The sequence below is a fragment of the Sander lucioperca genome, chromosome 1, assembly GCF_008315115.2.
Source record: "Sander lucioperca isolate FBNREF2018 chromosome 1, SLUC_FBN_1.2, whole genome shotgun sequence".
NCBI classification, from domain to species: Eukaryota; Metazoa; Chordata; class Actinopteri; order Perciformes; family Percidae; genus Sander; species Sander lucioperca.
Window position 1 is genome coordinate 30,753,386 of NC_050173.1, and position 20,995 is coordinate 30,774,380.

General features: G+C 39.9%; 1 protein-coding gene and 1 long non-coding RNA gene across 3 annotated transcripts in view; one reads left to right on the forward strand and one right to left on the reverse strand.

The window, feature by feature from the left end:
- The window catches only part of ccdc88b (coiled-coil domain containing 88B), a 45,898-nt gene that overhangs the window by 1,118 nt on the left and 23,785 nt on the right, over positions 1 to 20,995 (reverse strand). For both annotated transcript variants that reach the window (XM_031303268.2, XM_031303267.2), the window contains exons 20-26: positions 19,102 to 19,263; positions 18,030 to 18,307; positions 17,654 to 17,797; positions 15,458 to 15,644; positions 12,174 to 12,319; positions 6,391 to 6,498; positions 1,793 to 1,944 (exon numbers count right to left, since the gene is read on the reverse strand). In XM_031303268.2, coding sequence (XP_031159128.1) covers positions 1,793 to 1,944; positions 6,391 to 6,498; positions 12,174 to 12,319; positions 15,458 to 15,644; positions 17,654 to 17,797; positions 18,030 to 18,307; positions 19,102 to 19,263 — 1,177 coding nt within the window. The remainder of the gene's footprint in view (positions 1 to 1,792; positions 1,945 to 6,390; positions 6,499 to 12,173; positions 12,320 to 15,457; positions 15,645 to 17,653; positions 17,798 to 18,029; positions 18,308 to 19,101; positions 19,264 to 20,995) is intronic.
- LOC116052513 lies at positions 5,729 to 16,391 on the forward strand. Its single transcript, XR_004105600.1, has 3 exons — positions 5,729 to 5,898; positions 6,327 to 6,331; positions 16,380 to 16,391. It is a non-coding gene; the product is annotated as an uncharacterized LOC116052513 (long non-coding RNA).

Consider the following 20,995-nt stretch of genomic DNA (forward strand, 5'->3'; position numbering starts at 1 on the left):
CAGCGATTCCGACAAAGGCAGGTGCAAAAATAAATGTAGGAAATGTGATAACTGTGGCTCAGGTGGTAGAGCTGGTCTGTCATTAGTCACAGGGTTAGTGGTTTGAATCCTGGCCCCTCCTGTCCACATGTCGAAGTGACCTTGAGCAACACAATAAACCCCAAAAAATGCTCCTGATGGCCGGGCAGCTCTGCCAACCGTCAGTCTGTGAGTGTGAATGAGAAGTAGTAAAGTAAGTGCTTAACCCTTTATTTAAAACCCCTTATTTGGCTATTTTAAGCAGTATATAAACAATTAAATGTACATGTTTTGTTAAGAACAATAATGTAGTTTAGTTAAGCACATACTGTTGGATATTTATCCATGCATTTCTAAACTTCAATTCCTCCTGGGATGCATCTTTATGATATAAATATAATTGCATGTACGAATATATTATTAATGTAGCAACCTCACCTTCACTACCATCTTTTACTTATACAATATGACATTTCAAATGACAATTAGAATCATAATTCTGAAAGAATTATAATGGTGAAAATGCTACTTTCAAATGGGCCTACAACATGGTCTAAATTGGTTATTAGTGTTGTTTAAATTGTAATTTCATAGTATATTAAAATGCATACATATTGTAATAAAATACATTTTTGTAGAAAATTTAAAAGCACAGTTAACTAAAGAGCTTAATGTGGATAGAAGCCTGACCTTTACATTCAAAAAGGCAATCCTAACCTATTTAACAGTAGATTATATTAAATTTAAATCATTTAAATTATTCATATATTCTGACTTAGTTTAATGAGATAAAGAACTGCTGTGGCAGACCTCGCTGTGTCCCAGTCTGTTCAGAGTTGTAACACCATCTGCAGCCTGAGACTGACCTGAGACCAGTGGTTAAGGTCAAGTTAACCTGGCATAAAGCGGGTTAGTTTCAGGGTTAAATGTTGGTGTTGTGGGAAATGTCAACTCAAACATAGAAGATAGGAAGTGGGGAATGTCTTGGCTAGCTCAAAAAATCTCTCGTTTTACAAGACATCTAATCTATTTAGAGCAATTAAACTGTGATTTGAATTTTCTTTACTGTTGTATACAGTGTTTGCCACATGCATCAACTTTTAACATACAACAATTCAAATTTAATTTTGAGAGATTTTCTGTTTTTTCCACTTGGAGTATAGCTGAGAAAATGAGTCTCTCTCTGGGATGAAAACCGCTATACTGCAATAAAAACCACCAGTCCTCTTGTTGAGGAACAGAAAGAGTCAGGCCTCCCAGTGTAGGTCCTGACACACCGTTTGAGGCAGCGGGGTTTTAAGGGGGATAATAGAAAACACAATGCGAGGAAAAATTAAAATTAAATGGGGACGGTATGTTACAAAGAGAGAACAAAATATCTTGAATGCGGGTTTCGGCTTAAATCTTGGCTGTGAAAATTTCTGCAGTGAGTTTTTTGTTCCTCTCTCTCAGCCAGTAAAATGTATTCCACAGTCAAGGTGCATTAAAAGAGGATGGAGTCTTGCGAATCTTTCAACTTCTTTCAACATGTGGTTAGCAGAGAAAGCCAGCCTCAGTAAGTCTTGGCACTCTACAGGGAGAGATCTAAAGAGAAGAGAGTGGTATCAATGCCGACCACACTTGGTAGTCATGAGATGATTTGTATGCATGCCTGTAGCCTCGCTTGATGGAGTGAGCATGTGAGCATATCTTTGTGAAAACCATTCGGCTCGTGTTTGTGTGTGTGAGAGAAAGAGAGGTAGTGTGCTGGGCTGTGTGAGGTGTGTGGTCTCACCGGGATGAGGTGTGTGCGTGTCTGATGTAAATTCAGTGCTGTCGGCTATGTTTTCCACACTGCCCGCGGCGGTGAAGAGGGCTCGTCCCTCCCTTACTCCTCCCCGGGGTTTGATTAGCTTCTTCATCCGGTCTGCAATCCAGTTAGATTTCCTAGGAAGACACAGAGGACAGGGACCATTTACAAAGAGGGATGAGCTAGGAGCGATATTGTGTGTGTGTGTGTGTGTGTGTGTGTGTGTGTGTGTGTGTGTGTGTGTGTGTGTGTGTGTGTGTGTGTGTGTGTGCATGCTCACACCCAGCACCCTGCTTTTACAGAAAACACTTGGAGGATGCCAAGTGTAACAAGGGCTGTATGTTTTCAAAATGAGAATAAAATGTTCCTGAAGGTGCCAACTGCCATTTATTATGCCAAAGAAAGCACTTTGTAACATGACATCAAGAAAATCTATTTTTGAAAATCTTATCATTAAAATGTCATTACCATATTAATTTGTAGCACTAGGGACAAAATGCATTTCTGTGACACTTTGTAGTAGGGGTGTGCAAAAAAATCGATTCATATTCGAATCGCGATTCAAGCTCTACCGATTCAAAATCGCTTCATAGAATTCCAAAAATAGATTCATATTTTTATTTATTTATTTATTTATTTTTAATTATAATTTTTTTAATTGTATGTCTACTACTGGAAATTCAAGGTCCCAGTAGCTTACAGACATCACACACAACATACACATACATCATAACAGGATGTTAAAATAACAAATAAACAAATCCACATGAATAACATGGACAATAAAAGATACTAAATAAACTAAATAAAAAATCCACATGAATGTACTAAGGGATGTATAAGATATATATATATATATATATATATATATATATATATATATATATATATATACAGTATACATACATGGGAAAAGTAACTACATTTAGATACTGTGAATCGTTTTTTTAATCAAAAATCAATTTTGAATCGAATCGTGAGCCTAAAAATTGATATCGAATCGAATCGTGACATTTTCTGAATCGTGCACCCCTACTTTGTACCCAACAATACTAATTAGGGCCTGAGCCCCGACAGCGGCAAATTAATCACCTTTTTGAGGGGCTTAACATACTCACCAAAATTGGCGGTCGCATCAATTTTGGTGAAAATGTACGTATTTTAAGAGTTTCGGGAATAGGTACACAAAAATGGCTCGCTAGTACCCCCTACAAAATTAAAGAAATTGAGCCCCTGCAGTACGTTTAACGTAGACTCACGAAACTTGGTAAACATATGTAGCATGTCAAGACGTACAAAAAAACGTCATTGGAGCCATACCCTAAACCCAACAGGAAGTCCGCCATTTTGAATTGAAAGTTCGAAATTAGTGCGATTTTGGCCATTTCCACGTCGTACTTTAACAAACTCCTCCTAGAGATTTCATCCGATCAACTTCACATTTGGTCTGTGCCATCTTAAGACGTTAAAGATGAAAAGTTATTAAAAGAAAAACTTTTCGTCATAGGGCATGGCCTTGGCCATTTTGTGCGTTTCACCATCGAAACAGGAAGTGGGTGTAACGTCAGTGTACATTGTCTAATTGGCTCGAAACTTTTCAGGATTCACAAGAGTCCAACCCTTACGACATCTGCAGGCCGATATTGACTCAAAGTCATAGCGCCCCCTAGTGGCAACAGGAAGTACGCCTAAAAGAACTCAGCATAGAGTTCCCTTTTCATTGGTGACAATTTGCCCCGCCCCATATGCTTAAGCCACATCCCCTTTAATAACTAATGACCCGTTTCTTGTACACCATTGTGTGAGGTATCATTGAACACCCCTTTTCACAGCTAATGAACTGTATGACGTAGTATACGTAGAGTCTTGTGTGAGGTATCATTGAACTCAGCAGGGAGTTCCCTTTTCATTCGTGATGATTTGCAGTGTATTCAGGAGAAGCTTCGACCAACACTTGCATCCCATTCTTATCATACTTGCTGGACCAATTGTCCGTTGAGAAACCCTGCTTTCTGAAGTCAGCAAAGTCCGCCTCATCGGGTAAAATAGACATCTTTGAATGAATGCACAGTCGCGAGGAGCGGTGTCTGGCAGTAACCCCGACGCGCTCAGAGGCGCGAGGGCCCGTCCAACGCTGCTTGCAGCTTTAATTATTAAATGTTCTTTTATGGTACAAAATGCTTGCCAGCTGTCCAATGACAGACAGGTACGTATATAACATATATTGCACTGTAACCACTCTAAAACCTCAACATCTGACAGAACACATTCTGTGTGAGCTGAAACTTGAGGGAGCCAAACACTATAACACTGTATTTAGTTTTAATTAATCTTTTTAGAGGTCACTACTTATTCTTTCATGTTTTGTTAAAAAAACATATTCATTACTAAATCACAGTAGTTGTTTGTAATAACCAGCTTAAATATGCAGTGCACAGATCAAAATTAAGCAGAGATAACTAAGGATGTTAAGTTTCTGTATGGGAGGGGCGGGGTCATTTGAACTGTGCTGAAGCGATGCAAAGGCTCATGGGAAAAAATATATGTTCTGAATGGTTTCTGTCCTAGTTAAAGTGTGTTTTAATAATGTTCTGTTAATGTTTTGGGTGTGCATTTATGTTATATGGGTTTTAGTTTTGTATGGTTGATTTAGTGTTCATGTTTATCTACATTTATTGTTACACCATGACCGAGACCTGGGTGGGGACTGATGGCCTCTGGGCAGTGAGAAGGCATTAAGTAGCATATACATAGAGTGAAGATAGTAACTCTGTATCTTGAGTGAAACTTTCCATGTAGTACAATACATTGGAAAATTACAATGTTGAGTGTGTTAGGGATGGGCGATACCACACTTTTAGGATTTGATACGATACCGATACTTTTTCTTGCATTTTCATTGATACCAATACTGTTAATTTCTTATTGGCAATTTTTGTCAATAAAAATATTATTACATTTAAGACAAATCACAAGACAAATACAGACCATTTATACAAAATGTATTATGGTCAATACATAATAAAATTAAAATAAATAACATAAATATGAATGAAATAAATTAAATATGAACAAAAACATACACATTTTCAGGCCCTTGCCTGTGTCGCTGTCGGCTGTGTCGCACGTTGACGCTCATTCGCTCATCTCCTGTCACGTGACATGGGCCAGCTCAATACGCCGCCAGGTACAGGGGTGTCCCGGCACATAGTAATTTAAGTAAGTAATCTAAAACAGCTGCAAGTGATGCATACACCCCCAATTATTATTTTTTAGTTTATATCGATATTTTTTTAAGGAAATCAATGCCAAATGAGTAGCATGAGTATATCGATCTATCGATACCACAGGATCCCTAGAGTGTGTTGCTTTACTTTCAGTTTCACTGGAATAAAGATATCAAATACATTGTTCTTAAAATCATAAAGAAAAAACAATTTTATATGAACGAGTAATTTCTTTTGTAGTGATAAGTAGCCTAATGTTTTACATTTATGTTTCTTTGCATGTTTAAAGCTTTAGTGTGTTGTTTCTTTCTCCCCCATGAGGAATTCTAAGTAATGACAACAAAACTTACAGTGCATCCACATGATACAAGGCTTCCATGATCCCCCACCCCTCCTCCACACAGTTGTTAGTAGCCAAGGAGGACACGGAGGATTAAAAAAACATGATGGACTCTTCAGAAGAGGTAATTATCTTCATTCGATTTTCTGCGTGCAAAAGTCGTCGGACGACATCAATTTCTGAACATAGCCATACTGAGAAATACAGAGAGAGTTTTGTGGAGCTGAAAGTCTTAATTAGCTTTGTATCAACTCATTTGGCAATGACTTGAATGTAACAGACGTTTATTAATATCAAAAAGTTACGCACTAAAGCTTTAACTTAACATGCATACATTTGTTTACTAACGATTTTTAGTAATGACTACTAATGTACACTTGATTTGTCTACTGCATCAACTTACCGCTCTGTGTTAATACAACTTGACCTGTTAAGTTTCACCTTGTGTAAAAACTTAGATGGTTTAAGGCAACTGGTTTCCACACAAATTTCTAGTAAAGTCAACTAATTCGGGATAACAGTGTGTGAAAAAATGTTTTTCTTTGTTGCCAATTACATTGAATCGAGAAAGCCAACAGTTAATATTTTACATTCATCATTATGAGGGGGTTAAACTGACCCCCCCGTAAATTACGCCTATGTATGTAACAAATGCCTAATTTTGATTTAAAATCCAGGTTAAAAAAACTGTTGTATTTTACTGTGTTTTGGCTGAAAACATAATTTAATTTCATCATTATCCACCTTGCACCATCTTCTTAAATTAACTTCTACACTTTTTCATTTCTTTTAGAATGTTTTGCATCCATTCATGTTTTGATGTCTCATGCTGTATTTCTTTTCTTTGTGTAAAACACTTTGTCTTTGTGTATTAATGTGCTGTATAAACACACTTGCTTGTATAAACACACTCGTTTTCTGCAGGGATATTGTATAGTGTTGAGATGCACAGATATAGTGAACTAATAAACTGAGTATAGGTGTATACAGTATATATTTATATTTCTATAAAGTACTTGGCTTTGCTGGCTGGAGGTTGCATGCTGGGCTCGAGGACTCGATACTGATCCATAATCTTCTCCACCAATTTCTGCTTCTCCCGACGGAGCTCGCTCAGCTTCTCCCTAAAAGAAAACACATGAAGCATCAGAACAAAGCAGCTGAGTAGGAATGTCTGTTTGATTCATTTCATGCATTCATTATCAGTGCCAGTAGATGGGATTATTCAGAAAGTGGCTGATAGTGTATGAATCAGCCTGTTCCTGTAAACTCACGACTGAGAAATGGAGCCTGCTGTGCTGTTTGAACAGGATTCTTTATAAACCAGCAGATCAGAAAAGAGACTGTGTGTGTGGATGTTAATGTCCATGTGCTGCTGGTGAGCAGAGGGTTCAGGGTTCGAGCTTAAAGCAAGATGACAAATAGTCTGCATGCTGCATGAAACACGGCTCATAATAAAAACACTGAACACAGAGTCACTAATAGTATGATCTGACCGCTGGTTACTGACACAAAACTGTGAGCGGAAGAGATCTGAAAGGTTAGAGAAGTAGAGAAAAGCAACGGTGAGTATCGAGGCCCATGTACATTTTTAGCCATGCCAGCGGCATGAATCTAGGGATGTCTGTTGGGTCAGTCCACCGCTTTGGTCCAGACTGAAATATCTCAAAAACTATTAAATGGATTGTTATGAAATTCTGTCCAGATATTTATGGTCCCCTGAGTTTTCCTCTAGTGTCACCATGAGGTTCACATCTGTGGTTTTAAAAGAAATATCTCAACAACTATTGGATGGATTGCCATGACATTTTATACACAGTCATGTTGCTCTCAGGATAAATTTTGATGATTTTGGTGATCTCCTAACTTAGATTTATGACCAAATACCTGTAAAACTAACAACATTCTCATTATCCTCAGCTGTACTTTGTGTTTAATGCTAATTAGCAAATGTTAGCATGCTAACACGCTAAACTACGATGGTGAACATGGTAAATGATATACCTGCTTACAAACCTGCTTAGCATGTAGCTCATGTACATCCTGAATGAGAGGCTAGCATGGATACGCCTTGTTTTCATATTTCAGATTAGTTAGTGCAGCTAATTGGATGTTTTCCAATCAAATAATGTGGCCATTGGCGCTGGTTATTTTTGTGTCCTTCACTTCTGTTCTGTGTATCAACTACAAACCAAAGCATATAGCTGGCAGCAGATCAGTATCAAATTTATTAAATAAGTTTAGAGGTTGATGAAGCATCTTGAAGGCCAGTTTGTTTCATTTTATGATGCCTCCTCAATACTCACGTTTACTCACTGAATTCACATTTCCCACTACATTAAGTTTAGAAGGTCAAAGTCACTACATCATTTGCTCTGCGTCACACACAACAAAAGTGATTTTGTAGATCAAACAATCTAAACTGTCCAAGGTCCTAAATATATTTTGCCAGACACTTCTTCAATAAAAATAAAGAGACTGACTGAAAGCAGAGAACCTAGATGTCTGTGAAGAACGTGTTGTGTTTATAAGGCCGTTTCTCTTAAAGGTACACTTTAAGAACTACATTTTTTTAATCTTAGCCACACTGGACATGTTATATTGGGTGCATTTTTGTATTTGACCTGTTTACTCACACATCACATGGACTAACTTTTATGTCATCCTGTTTGTGATTTTATTAGAATAGAAACTCCAGTCTGAATAAACTACTCTGAAATTGGACTGTATGCCTTTGATTCTGAAGTTCAGACCTTGGGATGATAACCCCTCGTCAAATAATTCAGAAGGGAAAGGACTGATCGGGAATTCTGGTGATGTTTTAGAACAAGCACAAACGTTTTTTGTACTCAGAAGTGGTTTCAGTCCCCTTTTCCATATAGCTACCATTACTCTGAATACTAATTAATGTCTACAAACCTTACACACATCAAACATTACAGTACATCAATAAGGGCCTGATACTACTGATCCCTTAGCAATTGTGGGTGTCTGGCTAATTAATTGTATTTTTAATTGTAGAGCTGAGGGAGCTGAGGAGTCAGGTGACTGTATTCATCACTACAAACAATGCCTTTAACATTACATGTAGTCTTTTGATCTATTGTTAATATAAAAAAAATGATTAGAGCAGCTTTAACTCCTCCCTCAGTGTGCCCAATAGTCAGGTGTTAAGATTAAATTAAATCAGACATAGCTTCTCACACATCATATTGTAGTGCAGTTAGCCTATGATGTTAAATCTCCAGTACCCGCATAGTGTCAAAGTGAAGTTGTCTTGTAAACAAAGTTACATTTATGGTGGCCGGGTTGGCTCAGTGGGTAGAGCAGGCCCACATATACGTAGAGGTCCGGGGTTCGAGTCTGACCCGTGACGATTTCCTGCATGTCTTCCCCCTCTCTTTCCCCTTTCTCACCTAGCTGTCCTGTCCATTAAAGGCAGAAATGCCCAAAAAAATTGTTTTTTAAAAAGTTACTTTTATGGTTTCTCACCAAAACGTATTGTGTGTATCCTTAATGCCTGATAGAAGAGTTTAATGTGAAATGAAACTGTAGGCAGGAATATGTATCATGACTTTGTGTGCTCTTGCCAATAAGATACAAACAAAATGTGAACCCACCCACCAAAACATTCCTCCATAGCACTGCTTATGATCAAAAACTCCACACAACTTTAACCTTTAGCCCCTTAAATGTTACCCTGAAATTCTTCTTAACTTTTTGTCTCATTGTTTTGTTTGCCTGTTTGTTCCAAATGTTCACTAAAGGGATATCATGCTACAACATGCATATATAAAGTCTAATTAGTCAACACAAGATCCCTCCTTCCATCTTGAATACTTTAATATCCTGCTTATCCCATTATCCCAGCATGCACTGGGGAGTTATATTTCTGTAATTCAGTGTGATTTATTTCTTTGTTATGATGATAACTGTGCTGATATGGTCTAAAGATTAAAACAAATGCCTGTGGGTCTGAACAATGCATGGCTGTTTATTAACATGCATTTGAAATGGAGACCCACCAAAGTTAAAGGTGCTGAACTAAAATATGCAATGCTGTCAGTGACATTTATCTCAGTAATTTAGGAAAACAAATTAAACCATAGTAAGTAAAAATGATCTTTTCAAGAATGAAAGCTACAAAAGATGCCATTTGTGAGAAATATGGCTCATTAAAACTTAAATGGTGAAGCCAGCTCTGCATGCTCACTATTAGTTCTAGATTAATCTGTTAGTCATTTAAAAGGACGACTGCTGAGTGCTATTGGACTGTGAAATTGTTGTCTCAAACCTTTACATGTCCTGGATATGAATATAGACTGTGTTACTGCCTACAAAGTTAGAAATGTTAACAAAATGCTCTAACACACATTACATAAAGTTTCTTTTGAATAAATGTGATGCTTCCTTTTAAAGGTCCAATGTGTGGGAATTTCTCCCATCTAGCGTTGAGATCATATATCGCAATCAACTCTCTCACGCCACGCAGTTCAAAGTACGTATTATAGAGAAGACACACCAGCCCAATAATCGGGCGTCAGGCTGTCTGGCGAGGTCCGTGACTCGAGTCTGTCCGGTGTGTCCCGTGCTGTCGGCCGTCCGAGGAGCCGTCGGCATTCATTTGGGCCGACCCGACATGTTCAGTCGGGGACAGGGCAGTCGGGAATCACCCGGAAATGGGGAGCGGATGAGCCGCTCAAAATCTGACCAAAATCTTTTAAACTGACCTTTGTCAATCTGAAATGAAGACAGATTCAGCAACTGCACAGCCTATTTCTTGCTTAAAATGTTTTCAGAAACACGTTTCGGAGAACTATTTTAGTCCAATATGAGATCGTATTCTGAACAAGCCGCCATGACAGTCTGGCTGTGAATTTCCGGAGAAAAAAGAACCACGTGATGCGTTCGTCCAATCAGCTGCCGGTTCTCATTTTCTGGGAAATAATCAGACTGTTAATGGAAACAATACAGAGCAGCGCCGCCTGCTGGTATGGAGACGTATTACGTTTCGCGCACGCGCAGAGCGTACGCTCAAGTCGGCGTCGCCTCAGTGTGTTCTGAGGCATTTTTTGGACCTTGGGACCCGACTGATCAGTCCGACTGGCTTTTCTGCCGACGGTCGGCCCGTCTGGTTGGTGTGTCAGGGCCTTTACAGCTACGGTAGCCTTCACGCTTTTCTCTTGCTCTTTTTTTTTGTGGGCTTTTTCCGCCTTTAATTGATAGGACAGCTAGGTGAGAAAGGGGAGAGAGAGGGGGAAGACATGCAGGAAATCGTCTCAGGTCAGACTCGAACCCTGGACCTCTGCGATGAGGCACAAGCCTCTCAGTATATGTGCGCCTGCTCTACCCACTGATCCAACCCGGCCACGTCTCTTGCTCTTTTCAATATCCTTTTTCTTTTTCTAGGTGAAGAAGAATACTCCTGTTCCTGAAATTTAGATTTTGAAGACGTGTGGTCCTCCATGTTTCCTTCTTCAAACCGGGAAGCTACGATACCCATTAGCAGCACCTGTGAGTTTATCATGTGACAGCGAAAACGCGAAAGGCGGAGCAGTATATCATGTATGTCCCTTACATACAAACATATTTCAAGATGACGCATGAATATGGAGCGTCTACCCCAGTTCATGCAAATGCAAATGTAAAATTTCAAGCCAATAGGAATACTTGGAATTGATGATGGTGGTAAATATTCATGAAAAAGGACAAGTTTGTGAACGGGTAACACAGATTTTGTTAATGAACAACTAAACACGTTACACACTGGACTAGAGCCCTGCGCCGGACTGTTTTCTTCATCCCGCTCCCGCCCGCTCCCTGCGAATTTCTGACCATTACCGCCCGCACCCTCAACATGTGTGTTACACTCCCGCCCGCTCCCGCAATGTGTACGTCCACTCCCGCCCGCACCCACAAAACTCTGAGAATTTATGCCCGCATAATAATAGAGATGCATTGACGTTGTGTCTTCTCCCGTCCCGCATGAGAAAACACGTCATTTTATAGGTTAAGGGAGAAGATGAAGGCAAAGAAGGCAGGTGCTTGCTGCTGTTAGACGGGAAGGAAGGAGCAGAAGGATAGGGAGAGAGGGGGAGGAAGGGGCCGAGGATGAGGGAGAGAGGAGAGGGAGAGAGGGGGAGGAACGGTGGAAGGAGCCTTGGCTCGGAGCTCCCCCGTCCTGGGAGGCTCAGACACGCTGGTGTCTGCTCATAGATGGCCTATACAGTATATACTCAGTCAGTATATATGTATATCTATGGTTTCTGCTGGTGTGGGGGGGTTCCAGGCTACATCCCGATCCCGCAGTGTTTTTTTTAGCAGCAAAGTTAAAACCGCCCGCTCCCGCGAGATTTGCGTTGGGTCAATCCCAATGCAGCCCTCTCCACTGGACCTTTAAGGAAACCTGATTTTCTCTTCAGTACGCTTCTCTTGTTGGTAGTTCCAAACAAAAACAAATTATCTGATCTATCGGGAATACTGTATATTTGTGGGGTCCGGACAGCTTTGTGGGGCCAAAATGCTGGACCCCACAACTTTAAAGGGCTGTCTGAGGGTTAAGACTTGGTTTTAGAATTAGGGTTTGAAATGGTTATAGTTAGGGTTAGAGTAAGGGTTAAGATTAGGCATTTAGTCTTGATTGTTAAGGGTTAGGGTAAGGGGCTAGGGAATGCATTATGTCAATGACGGGTCCCCACAAAGATAGTGCCACGCACTATGTATGTGTGTGTGTGTGTGTGTGTGTGTGTGTGTGTGTGCGCGCGCAAGCGTGCGTGAGTGCATGCATGTGTGTACTGACTGGTACTCCCTCTGCTGTGAGTAGTGCTGGTCACGGCGCTCTAGGCTCTGCTCCAGTAAGGCCCGGTTCTCCTTCAGCAGACTCTGGTTCTGCTCCGCTAAATGTCGGTTCTCTTCCTCCATGTTCCCCTTCAACTGGGTCAACAGCTACACACATAAACACCATAAATGTCAAAGTAAACAGTTTGGTAAGACAGAAATATAATGTGTTTGTGTGTTAGAGCACATATGCATTCACAGGTTGCAGACAAAGTAGACAAGAAAAGTCAATGTAAACGATGGAAAACACAATGGATCTGCAGAAATCTCTATACAGGTTCATTCAGATTTACCAGTCAACAGTATTGAGTCTTTCAAAGATATATATAGTGTGTGAAGATATCAAAGTACAAAGAGACCCAATAGCTGGTGACTGAATAGCTGGGGCATTGGTTTAAACGATTGCAAACTTTTTTTTTATCAAACCTGACACTGAAACTGAAGCAAGAGGTCAAAGGTTACCAGGACTAACTGACTGAAAGGCACATAGCAACAAACTGCAGCCTCTCAAATGACCAAAGAATTCATTCAGCTTCTCTACAAAGCGGTCTGAACAAAACCTGTGAGAGTTTCATAAAGATGCTGTTTTAGGCAGAGTTAACATCTAAGGCTAACACTCAAAACAACTAAATCTTAGTGCATGAAATTACTAAGTGAAAGACGTGAAAAAAAAAAATCATCTTTTTTTTTACATTTGAATAAATGCCTAATTTTAGAAAACTACAAGTCTTACACACAGGTACGGCCACACCTTTGCATGAATACATCTCTCTAAATTTCTATTTGTGAATCTGTTTCCAATTACTTTTGCCTTCTTAGCCGCAGTCGCTGTCCAATCGACTGCAGTTAGCACAGCTGTGGCAACAACAGGTTAATTGGGAGACCACACAGGCTCCAAAAATGAACTTTTCCTTTTGATCAAAGAGAAGAGTTGCCACCTCTCTGCTTCTCTACAACACAGTATAATGAGAAGCCTGTGTGTCTGATTTCCAGGATCTAAACCTAACTACCAGCAGTATAACATTGTGGGGGGCTGAATAAGGCATCCAGTGAGGCACATAGTGCGTAATGGTACTTAAACATTTGTAGCAGTGTTTTGAATTAAGGGACAGTTTGACCTGAGTGGACGAAGAAATGATTTGGCATGAAATGAGACTGAAAGTGAACCTAGAAATAATGTAATTTCTGAAACATTTGGTTCATCAGACTCAAAAAGCAATGCCGCGATTCTGCACGCTACATTTTTTAGCAAATTGTGGGAAGCAAGTTGAGAGTCAGATGAGAAAATCAATACCACACTCATATCGGTACATATAAAGCTACTGCCAACTGGTGATTAGCAATAAGCTTGGTACAAAGACTAAAAGCACAATGGAAACAGCTGGCTAAAGGTAACAAATACCACCTACCAGCACCTCTAAAGCTCACTAATTAACACACTGTATTTTCTTTGGTTTAAGCCGTACAAAAATAAATAGATGGTTATGTGCTAAACTATTTCTACTCCCAGTGCATAAACTTCTTGCAGTCTCTGCTGGTTGCCTAGTAACTGCTCAGAGCCCAAAAAATAAATAATATGGCAACAATGAAATACAATGTGTTAATTTATGAGCTTTAGAGGTGCTGGTAGGTGGATTTTGTTTTACATTTGGACAGAGCCGGACTAGCTGTTTCCCCCAGTTTTCAGTCTTTATGCTATGCTAAGCTAAGCTCCTGACTTACTGTATTTCCCCAAATGTCCAACTATTACTTTAATGGTTGGTATTGTATTTATAACTAAAAACTTTGTGATTTTGTGTTTCTGCTTCTTCCTGTACAACATTCCTCCACATATATAAGCAGACCAAAGGTCCTGTACCAGCTTTTGATTCAGGATTGGTTTTAATGAGCAGCTGGATGAAGCAGCGGAACACAACATCTGCTGGTTGACTTCTTAAACTCTGTACAGAAGGTCAAGTTTCACCTGTTTGGTCCCTCAAATGACTAAAGACTTTCCTGCTTGAAGAACATTTTCAATATTCAGCGCTTGTTTGACAGCATCACACAGAAGACTAAAGCTGTTCTATAGGAAAAGATGCCCCTACTCCTTATTACCTACTTGGTATTTATTTTCTGTTTGGAACAATATATCACTTTTCACGTGTCAAGCTGAAATTTGCTTTAAAGTGCCCATATTATGAAAAAATCACTTTTTCTGGGATTTGGGGTGATATTTTGTGTCTTTGGTGCTTCCACACACATACAAACTTTGAAAAAAAACCATCCATGCTGTTTTGAGTGAGATACGGTTTCTGAATGTGTCCTGCCTTCAGTCTCCGGGTGAGCTGTTCAAAATCGGCACGGCTTGTGATGTCACAAGCCAAAACGACACACAACAACTACTACAACACACACAAGTTCACCATAATCTACAAAAGAACTACTTACATGTGCGCCCTCATTTAGAAGTCTCCCAGCTAATCCTGCCTTGTAACTGACCGAAGTTGTAGAAACAGCCTTTCTTTTACTGTCTATGGAGCTAGCTAGCTGACATGATCTACATCTGAGCTACTGCGCATGTGCGAGTGCAATCAAAGATAGTACAGAAGAAGAAGAAGAAAAGAGGTCTCACTCTGTAACTAAAACAGAGACCAGCTGAAAAGAGGATCTGCAGCAGTGAGAGAGAGCACTGCAGTACAACAAAAATATGGTGTTTTTTGAAAATTAAACCATGTAAACCTATTCTGGTACAACCTTAAAATACAATTATGAACCTGAAAATGAGCATAATATGGGTGCTTTAAATCAAGTATTATTTGGTGTTTTAATCCCCCAACATTGTCTACCAGGCAGCGCTGCCTGGAAGGCACTAGGGTTAAGGTTAGGTGCCTTGAAGTCGACGGTCGCAGCGCTGCCTTGAAGTCGACGTTGGGGGCTTAAAACACCATCGAGCATTAAAAATCAGCCTCTCACTGTTCCCCACTGATGATACCATAGCTGTTCCTCCCTTACAACAACTATGTAAAATGCTCTCTAAAACCTGCAATAAATCCCTAATACATTTTGTTTAATTGCCCAATAATGCTTTAAATACATTTGTTTTGTATTTATTTCAAGAGTGTAATGTTTGTGTCTCTGCTATGAAGTACTAAATCCCTTTTTTGCATGTCAATGGTCGGCTGGCAGCTTGAATACAAAACAACTTTGTGTGTATATGCAGGTGTGTAGATACATTTCTGTGTGTCTGTGTATGTGTGTGGTTAATACCTGGTACTGGCTGGTGAGGCGGGCGCTGGTGAGGACCAGGCTCTGGTTGGTTTCCCTCAGGCCACTGAGTTCCCCCTCTAGCCGCGTCCGCTCCAGCTGGGAGGCGCTCAGCTCGCCCCTCAGCTCCGAGCCCTGAGCCAGCAGCTCCGCCTGTGACGCCAACCCCTCCTTCTGCTGGGCCTGCAGCCTGCAACACCGACACACACAGGCTTTATTCATCGCTGTCACTGTTAGGTGTCGTGTATCATTTGTTTGGTAAGTGCTCTGTAACTGAGGCTAATTATTATATTATTACACAACATGATGAGTCCTCACAAAGCCAGAAAACAACCAACAGATAAATCTGACAAAATGGGTTTTATGAGGTCACTTAGTGGTTTTAGACCGTTGCTTACAAAATATAGAGCCAAGTGATCATCTTGTAATGAGAACTGCAGTGAAATTAGATGAAACTCTTAATGGTCACTGTGGGGGAAATTTGGTAATGTTCAGTAATAAGCATCCAACATTTTATGTTCTCAGTGTGGATTCAAAGTGTTTTGGAATTAACTTTTTATGTAACTTAAAATTTAACCACTGTACAGCATGGCTCAGTATATAACAAATCAACCACTGTCCATATATTCCCTTCAGAGCTGAAACTAATGATTGTATTCATTATTGATTATTCTGTTATTTTCTCGATAAATCGGTGAAGTATTTGTTCTATAAAATTTCAGAAAATAGTAACAATGAGCACATGGTGACATTTTCAATGTTCAATTTCAAGTTAACAATTATAGAAAACAAAAAACAAAACAAAAGAAGCTGGAACAGAGTTTTTGCCAGTTTTTCTTAAACTTGCAATAACCGATTGTTTGGCCACTTGGGGGCAGCAGACACAAGCTTTGAACACAACACTGACATATCATCACCTTTTAAGGTTGATATGGTAAACATGTTAGCAAACAGTTGCTTATTTACACATCTGGCAGTTACTCAGCACTATTAGTATTAGCATTTGTTGTGTTTCTGACCACCTGTTAACTCTCTTTTAACTCTGTTTTTGTTCTCCACCAACACCTTGGGGGAATGTCTGGCTCTATAGCTGCCAAATGCTCCACTGTGTTCACCAGCTAGTCGCTAACTGTGTCTGTCTACTGTTTGGTGCTGAGCAGGTAGTGTAAAGTGGGTTTTTAGAGCATTTTTCATTGCACAGGTTCCTGCTGCAGTCGACTTTAAAGTTGTCAGACAGCTGAACAATGAGCTGAAACTCGCTATTAAACTCCAAGAGGAGCTGCAGGTTCATGTGATAATTCTCTGCAGGATCATCAATACAAGCGACTCCTTTCATTGTCACATTGCTTTCACTTTGTCATTTGATACATTTATTATTATGAAAATATTGATTGATTAACTTTAAAGAAATAAATCAAAAAAGTGCTTGATTATCAACATTGTTGCCGATTTATTTTTTTGTTATCAACTAATCCATTCATATTTTAATTACCTCATTCAGTTAAAACGTTACATTACTAATGCATGGACATGCTTATTTTAAATCTTAACAAAGTGTGTCATCTGACAACCAGGAGGAAGAGACCATCCTGTTTCCAGCTTGACACCCTTTCATTTGAGACAGTCAGAGTAATCAATCACATCAATATGATGATGAAAACCTGGTTGATTAACTAATTATCATGGTACATGAGTATTGTATGATGATGATGATCATCATCATTATATCACCCCCTTCCCTCCTCAGAAGCACTGTTGAAGCACAACCTCAGATATTAGTCAGACTGGTCTGTGGCTGAAAGACATAGAAAACTAAAATCTGAGGTAAAGCTTTAAGTCCACATCTAAGATAAATTAATCAATTGAGTCCAAAAGCCTTACATTTTTCTGCTTTAAATGTTTTTGGAACTGAGGTTCAAACAAACTACATATTTTCCATTGCTCCCCAATCCTGTTTTTTGATGTTTTGTGCTTTGTTCTGTGCTGCTGTTTTATGCCTAAAAGCCTTTCAATCAATAACAAAAAAATGCATTCTGTGCATTCCTACATTACATATTTATTCAAACCATTCCCTGTGTTGCTCCCTGTGCTTCATATAGAGAAATAAATGCTGCATGCAGTGAGAGGAGAGGAGTGAAAGGATGATCAGATCTCATTAACATGATGCTGAAGAAGCTGATTGGTGAATGTATTTGTTACCTCTCGTTGTCTTCTTTCAGCCTCTCCAGCTCTCGTTCTCTCTCCAGTCTCCTCTGGGCATCTGCTTCCATCTCTTCTCTCTCCATCTTCATCTCCCGCTCTCTCTCCTCCAGGTGGGTTTTATCGTCCAGTAGCTCCTTGTACCTTGAGATTACAAACACAACATTCATCCCAACAAAAACAATTATGGCTTAAAATGTGTGACAGAAAGAGAGTGTGTGTGTCTTTAAAGGTAGTGCTAGTGGATTTGTGTGTATATTTTTGTTCTTGGGAGAACTAAAAATATAAGGGTACACAAAAGACTCAAAATGCTCTGAAGTCAGGATTTCATGTTTATAAAAGGGTCTAATTGAATGCAGTCAGAGTGAGTTTGTACCTGGCCTCCAGCTCCCTGTGCTGGGCCTCCAGGCTGCGGTTGTTGCTCCTCAGCTGAGAGTGTTTGTCCAGCAGCTCCTCCAGCTCCACCTCCTGCCGCTGCTGCAGAGCAGTCATCCGCTCGTGGTCCCGCCTCAGAGCCTCCATCCTGGCCACCGACTCCTCCCGCTCCCGCGCCCACACTTTGGACTCGGCCTCCAGAGCCGCACACCGGGCCTCACTCTCACTGCAGCGCGCCACAACTGCTGCATGCTGGGAGCTAAGAGATGCTTGCTCCACCTGTGTGTGTGTGTGTGTGTGTGTGTGTGTGTGTGTGTGTGTGTGTGTGTGTGTTATAAAACAGAGAGATCATGTTGTTGCCTATATTTTTGGGTTCTTACAGAAACCCAACAACCCCAACATTTGAAATGTACATCCCAGTGTCCCACCCGCAATACGCTAGCTCTTTGTAGAACTTTCACAAGCTGGTAGTACTATGAAAACTTACATTAAAATGAACATGAAGTATATGTATATCGATAGATTAGACTCTTCTCTTTTTGGTCATTGTGGTCATTTTCAAGAAGGAAGCCTTGTCAATTCAGAATCCAAAAATATTTCAGCTACAATGTATTGTATACAACTGAAATCTGAAGTCTACAGCCACATTAGCAGCTCTATGAGGCTAACGTAGCAGTGCTTTTGAGCTAAATTTTAACGGCAGCATGCCAACATGCTCACAACGACAATGCTAACACGTTTAGCAGGTATAATGTTTATCATGTTCACCATTGTAGTTTAGCATGTTAGTATGCTAACATTTGCTAATTAAACACAAAGTACAGCTGAGGTTGATGGGAATGTTGTTCGTTTTGCAGGTATTTGAAAAACCGACCAACCAACAAACTGACACTGTCATTCACAGAGCCACGCCACCGGCATGGCTAGAATGTGCTGTCTCCCTGCATCAAAGCAGTCTGGTAGTCCAATAATGTAATAAATCCAAAAGTCCAAATTATGCGCAAGGGTCTAATGATCGAGTTGAACAAATAATTTCAGCCGTAATCATGCTCTCTATCTGTGTGTTTGGTCACCTGTAGCTGGGTATTGAGTGTCTGTACTCTGGTGCAAGACTCCTGCAGGCTGAGGGAGTGCCGGCGCAGAGCCTCCAGCTGCTCCTTCAGGTGCTCACACGCCTCCTGGGACTGAGACAGTCGCAACAGCAAAGCCTCCTGTCCTGCAACCGCTACTGCTTTCTGAGAGAGAGAAATGTTTGGATTGAGAGAGTGTCCACAGCCATGTACAGAGGAAGTTGCATCAGGGGCTGTGCTACCTTCGGCGCCACAATATCCATATTTGAAGTTCGACCTCATCTACAGCTGACCTTTTAAAGCACTCTCAGTCAGGTAGCAGCTTTGTGTGACATTTGTGTCAATCTATAAACACAGAGATGAAATTCATCTTGTGTGTAACTGAGTTTTCAGAAATGTATAAAATATAAGTGGTCCGCATTTGTTGTTTATACTTGATTAAAAACTGTAAGGTTTCACTGAGTGGAATCTTTGTACAAGCATTAATAATCCAATCAGAAAACCTGTACACATATTTGTGTCTGTGAAATCTGCTCTGATAAATAAAGGAGTGTGTTAATTGTGCATTGAGATGGATAGATTACAAAAGAACAGGCAATGTTGCAAAATTGCTGAAGATATAAAATCTGGTGTTTTTGTCCAAAATTTAAATGAGCATGTGGCACACCATAACTCGGCTCACCCACTCGACAATGTGAATTTATATGCACATTTTTGCAAGTACTGGCACACACTTCATGTGGGAGTCATCTGGAGGGTCTGGAGCTCAGTTTTGGTGCGCCGCAGCTTTTTTACTTCATTTTAAATTCTTTCACATTTCCTACCAGAACCTGACTGAATCATACTGCTACACAGGGGATTGCTACTTTTTTCACTGGCTCTTTTAGACTTTCCTTGCCAATGTCAGTAGTGGAAAGTAAATATGTACTTTTACTCCAGTGCTGTACTTTAATGTAATTTTGAGGTACTTTCTACTTCTAACCCACAACATTTCAGAGGGAAATATTGTAGTTTTTACTTTACTCACGTTACTTGGAAGCTATAGTTATTAGTTACGTTTCAGTTTAAGATTTTAAATTATAAAAACATATGAGGGGCTTATAAAATCAAAAACATTGTATTAAACCAGTGGTTTCCAACATTTTTGACTTGTGACCTCACACAAAAAAAGCAGTGTGTTAGAGACATGTCTTGTCTTAACTTCTGAGATGGTTTCATTTAAATAACTGTTTAAGACTCAAAGAGGTGCAAGTATCCCCAAAGTATTCTACAAAGTAGATAAAAGTTAATAAAAAAAAGTAAAAAAATAAAAATAAAAAATGAATATAAATTTAGCACAACTTTCTTTTTTCTTCTTGTGACCCGGATGAGTGGACCCGAACCACAGTTTGGAAACCACCGGACTAAAATACTGAAGTGGTAAAAACCAGTTCCACCTCAAGCAGCTACACCAGTAAAATTCTGCTTACACATTATTGTATCAGTATTAATAATCTAATTTTTGATACAGTTCGCTGATAATACTTTTTACCTGCAATTGAGTATTTTTACAGTGTTGCACTGGTGCTACAGGTGTCTGTGCCTTGCTTCATCCATCCTAATCTAAAACTTTAAATCATCTGACAGCGTTAATGCAGCACCATACCTACCGAGCAATGCATTGAATGAAATTCCCGACCTTGGCAGCGCTGAAGCTGCCCCTTACAGCTTGATGTGAGAGTTTGTGTGTGTGTGTGTGTGTGTGTGTGTGTGTGTGTGTGTGTGTTAAAAAAGAGAGAGAGAAAGTAAGGGCTAGAGCAAGAGAGCAGCAGTCGAGATAAGGAAGATTAACAGTATCCGAGGTGACATTATAAAAACTGATGAGCAGAGATAAAGCGGTAGTCCTGGAAATAAAGTG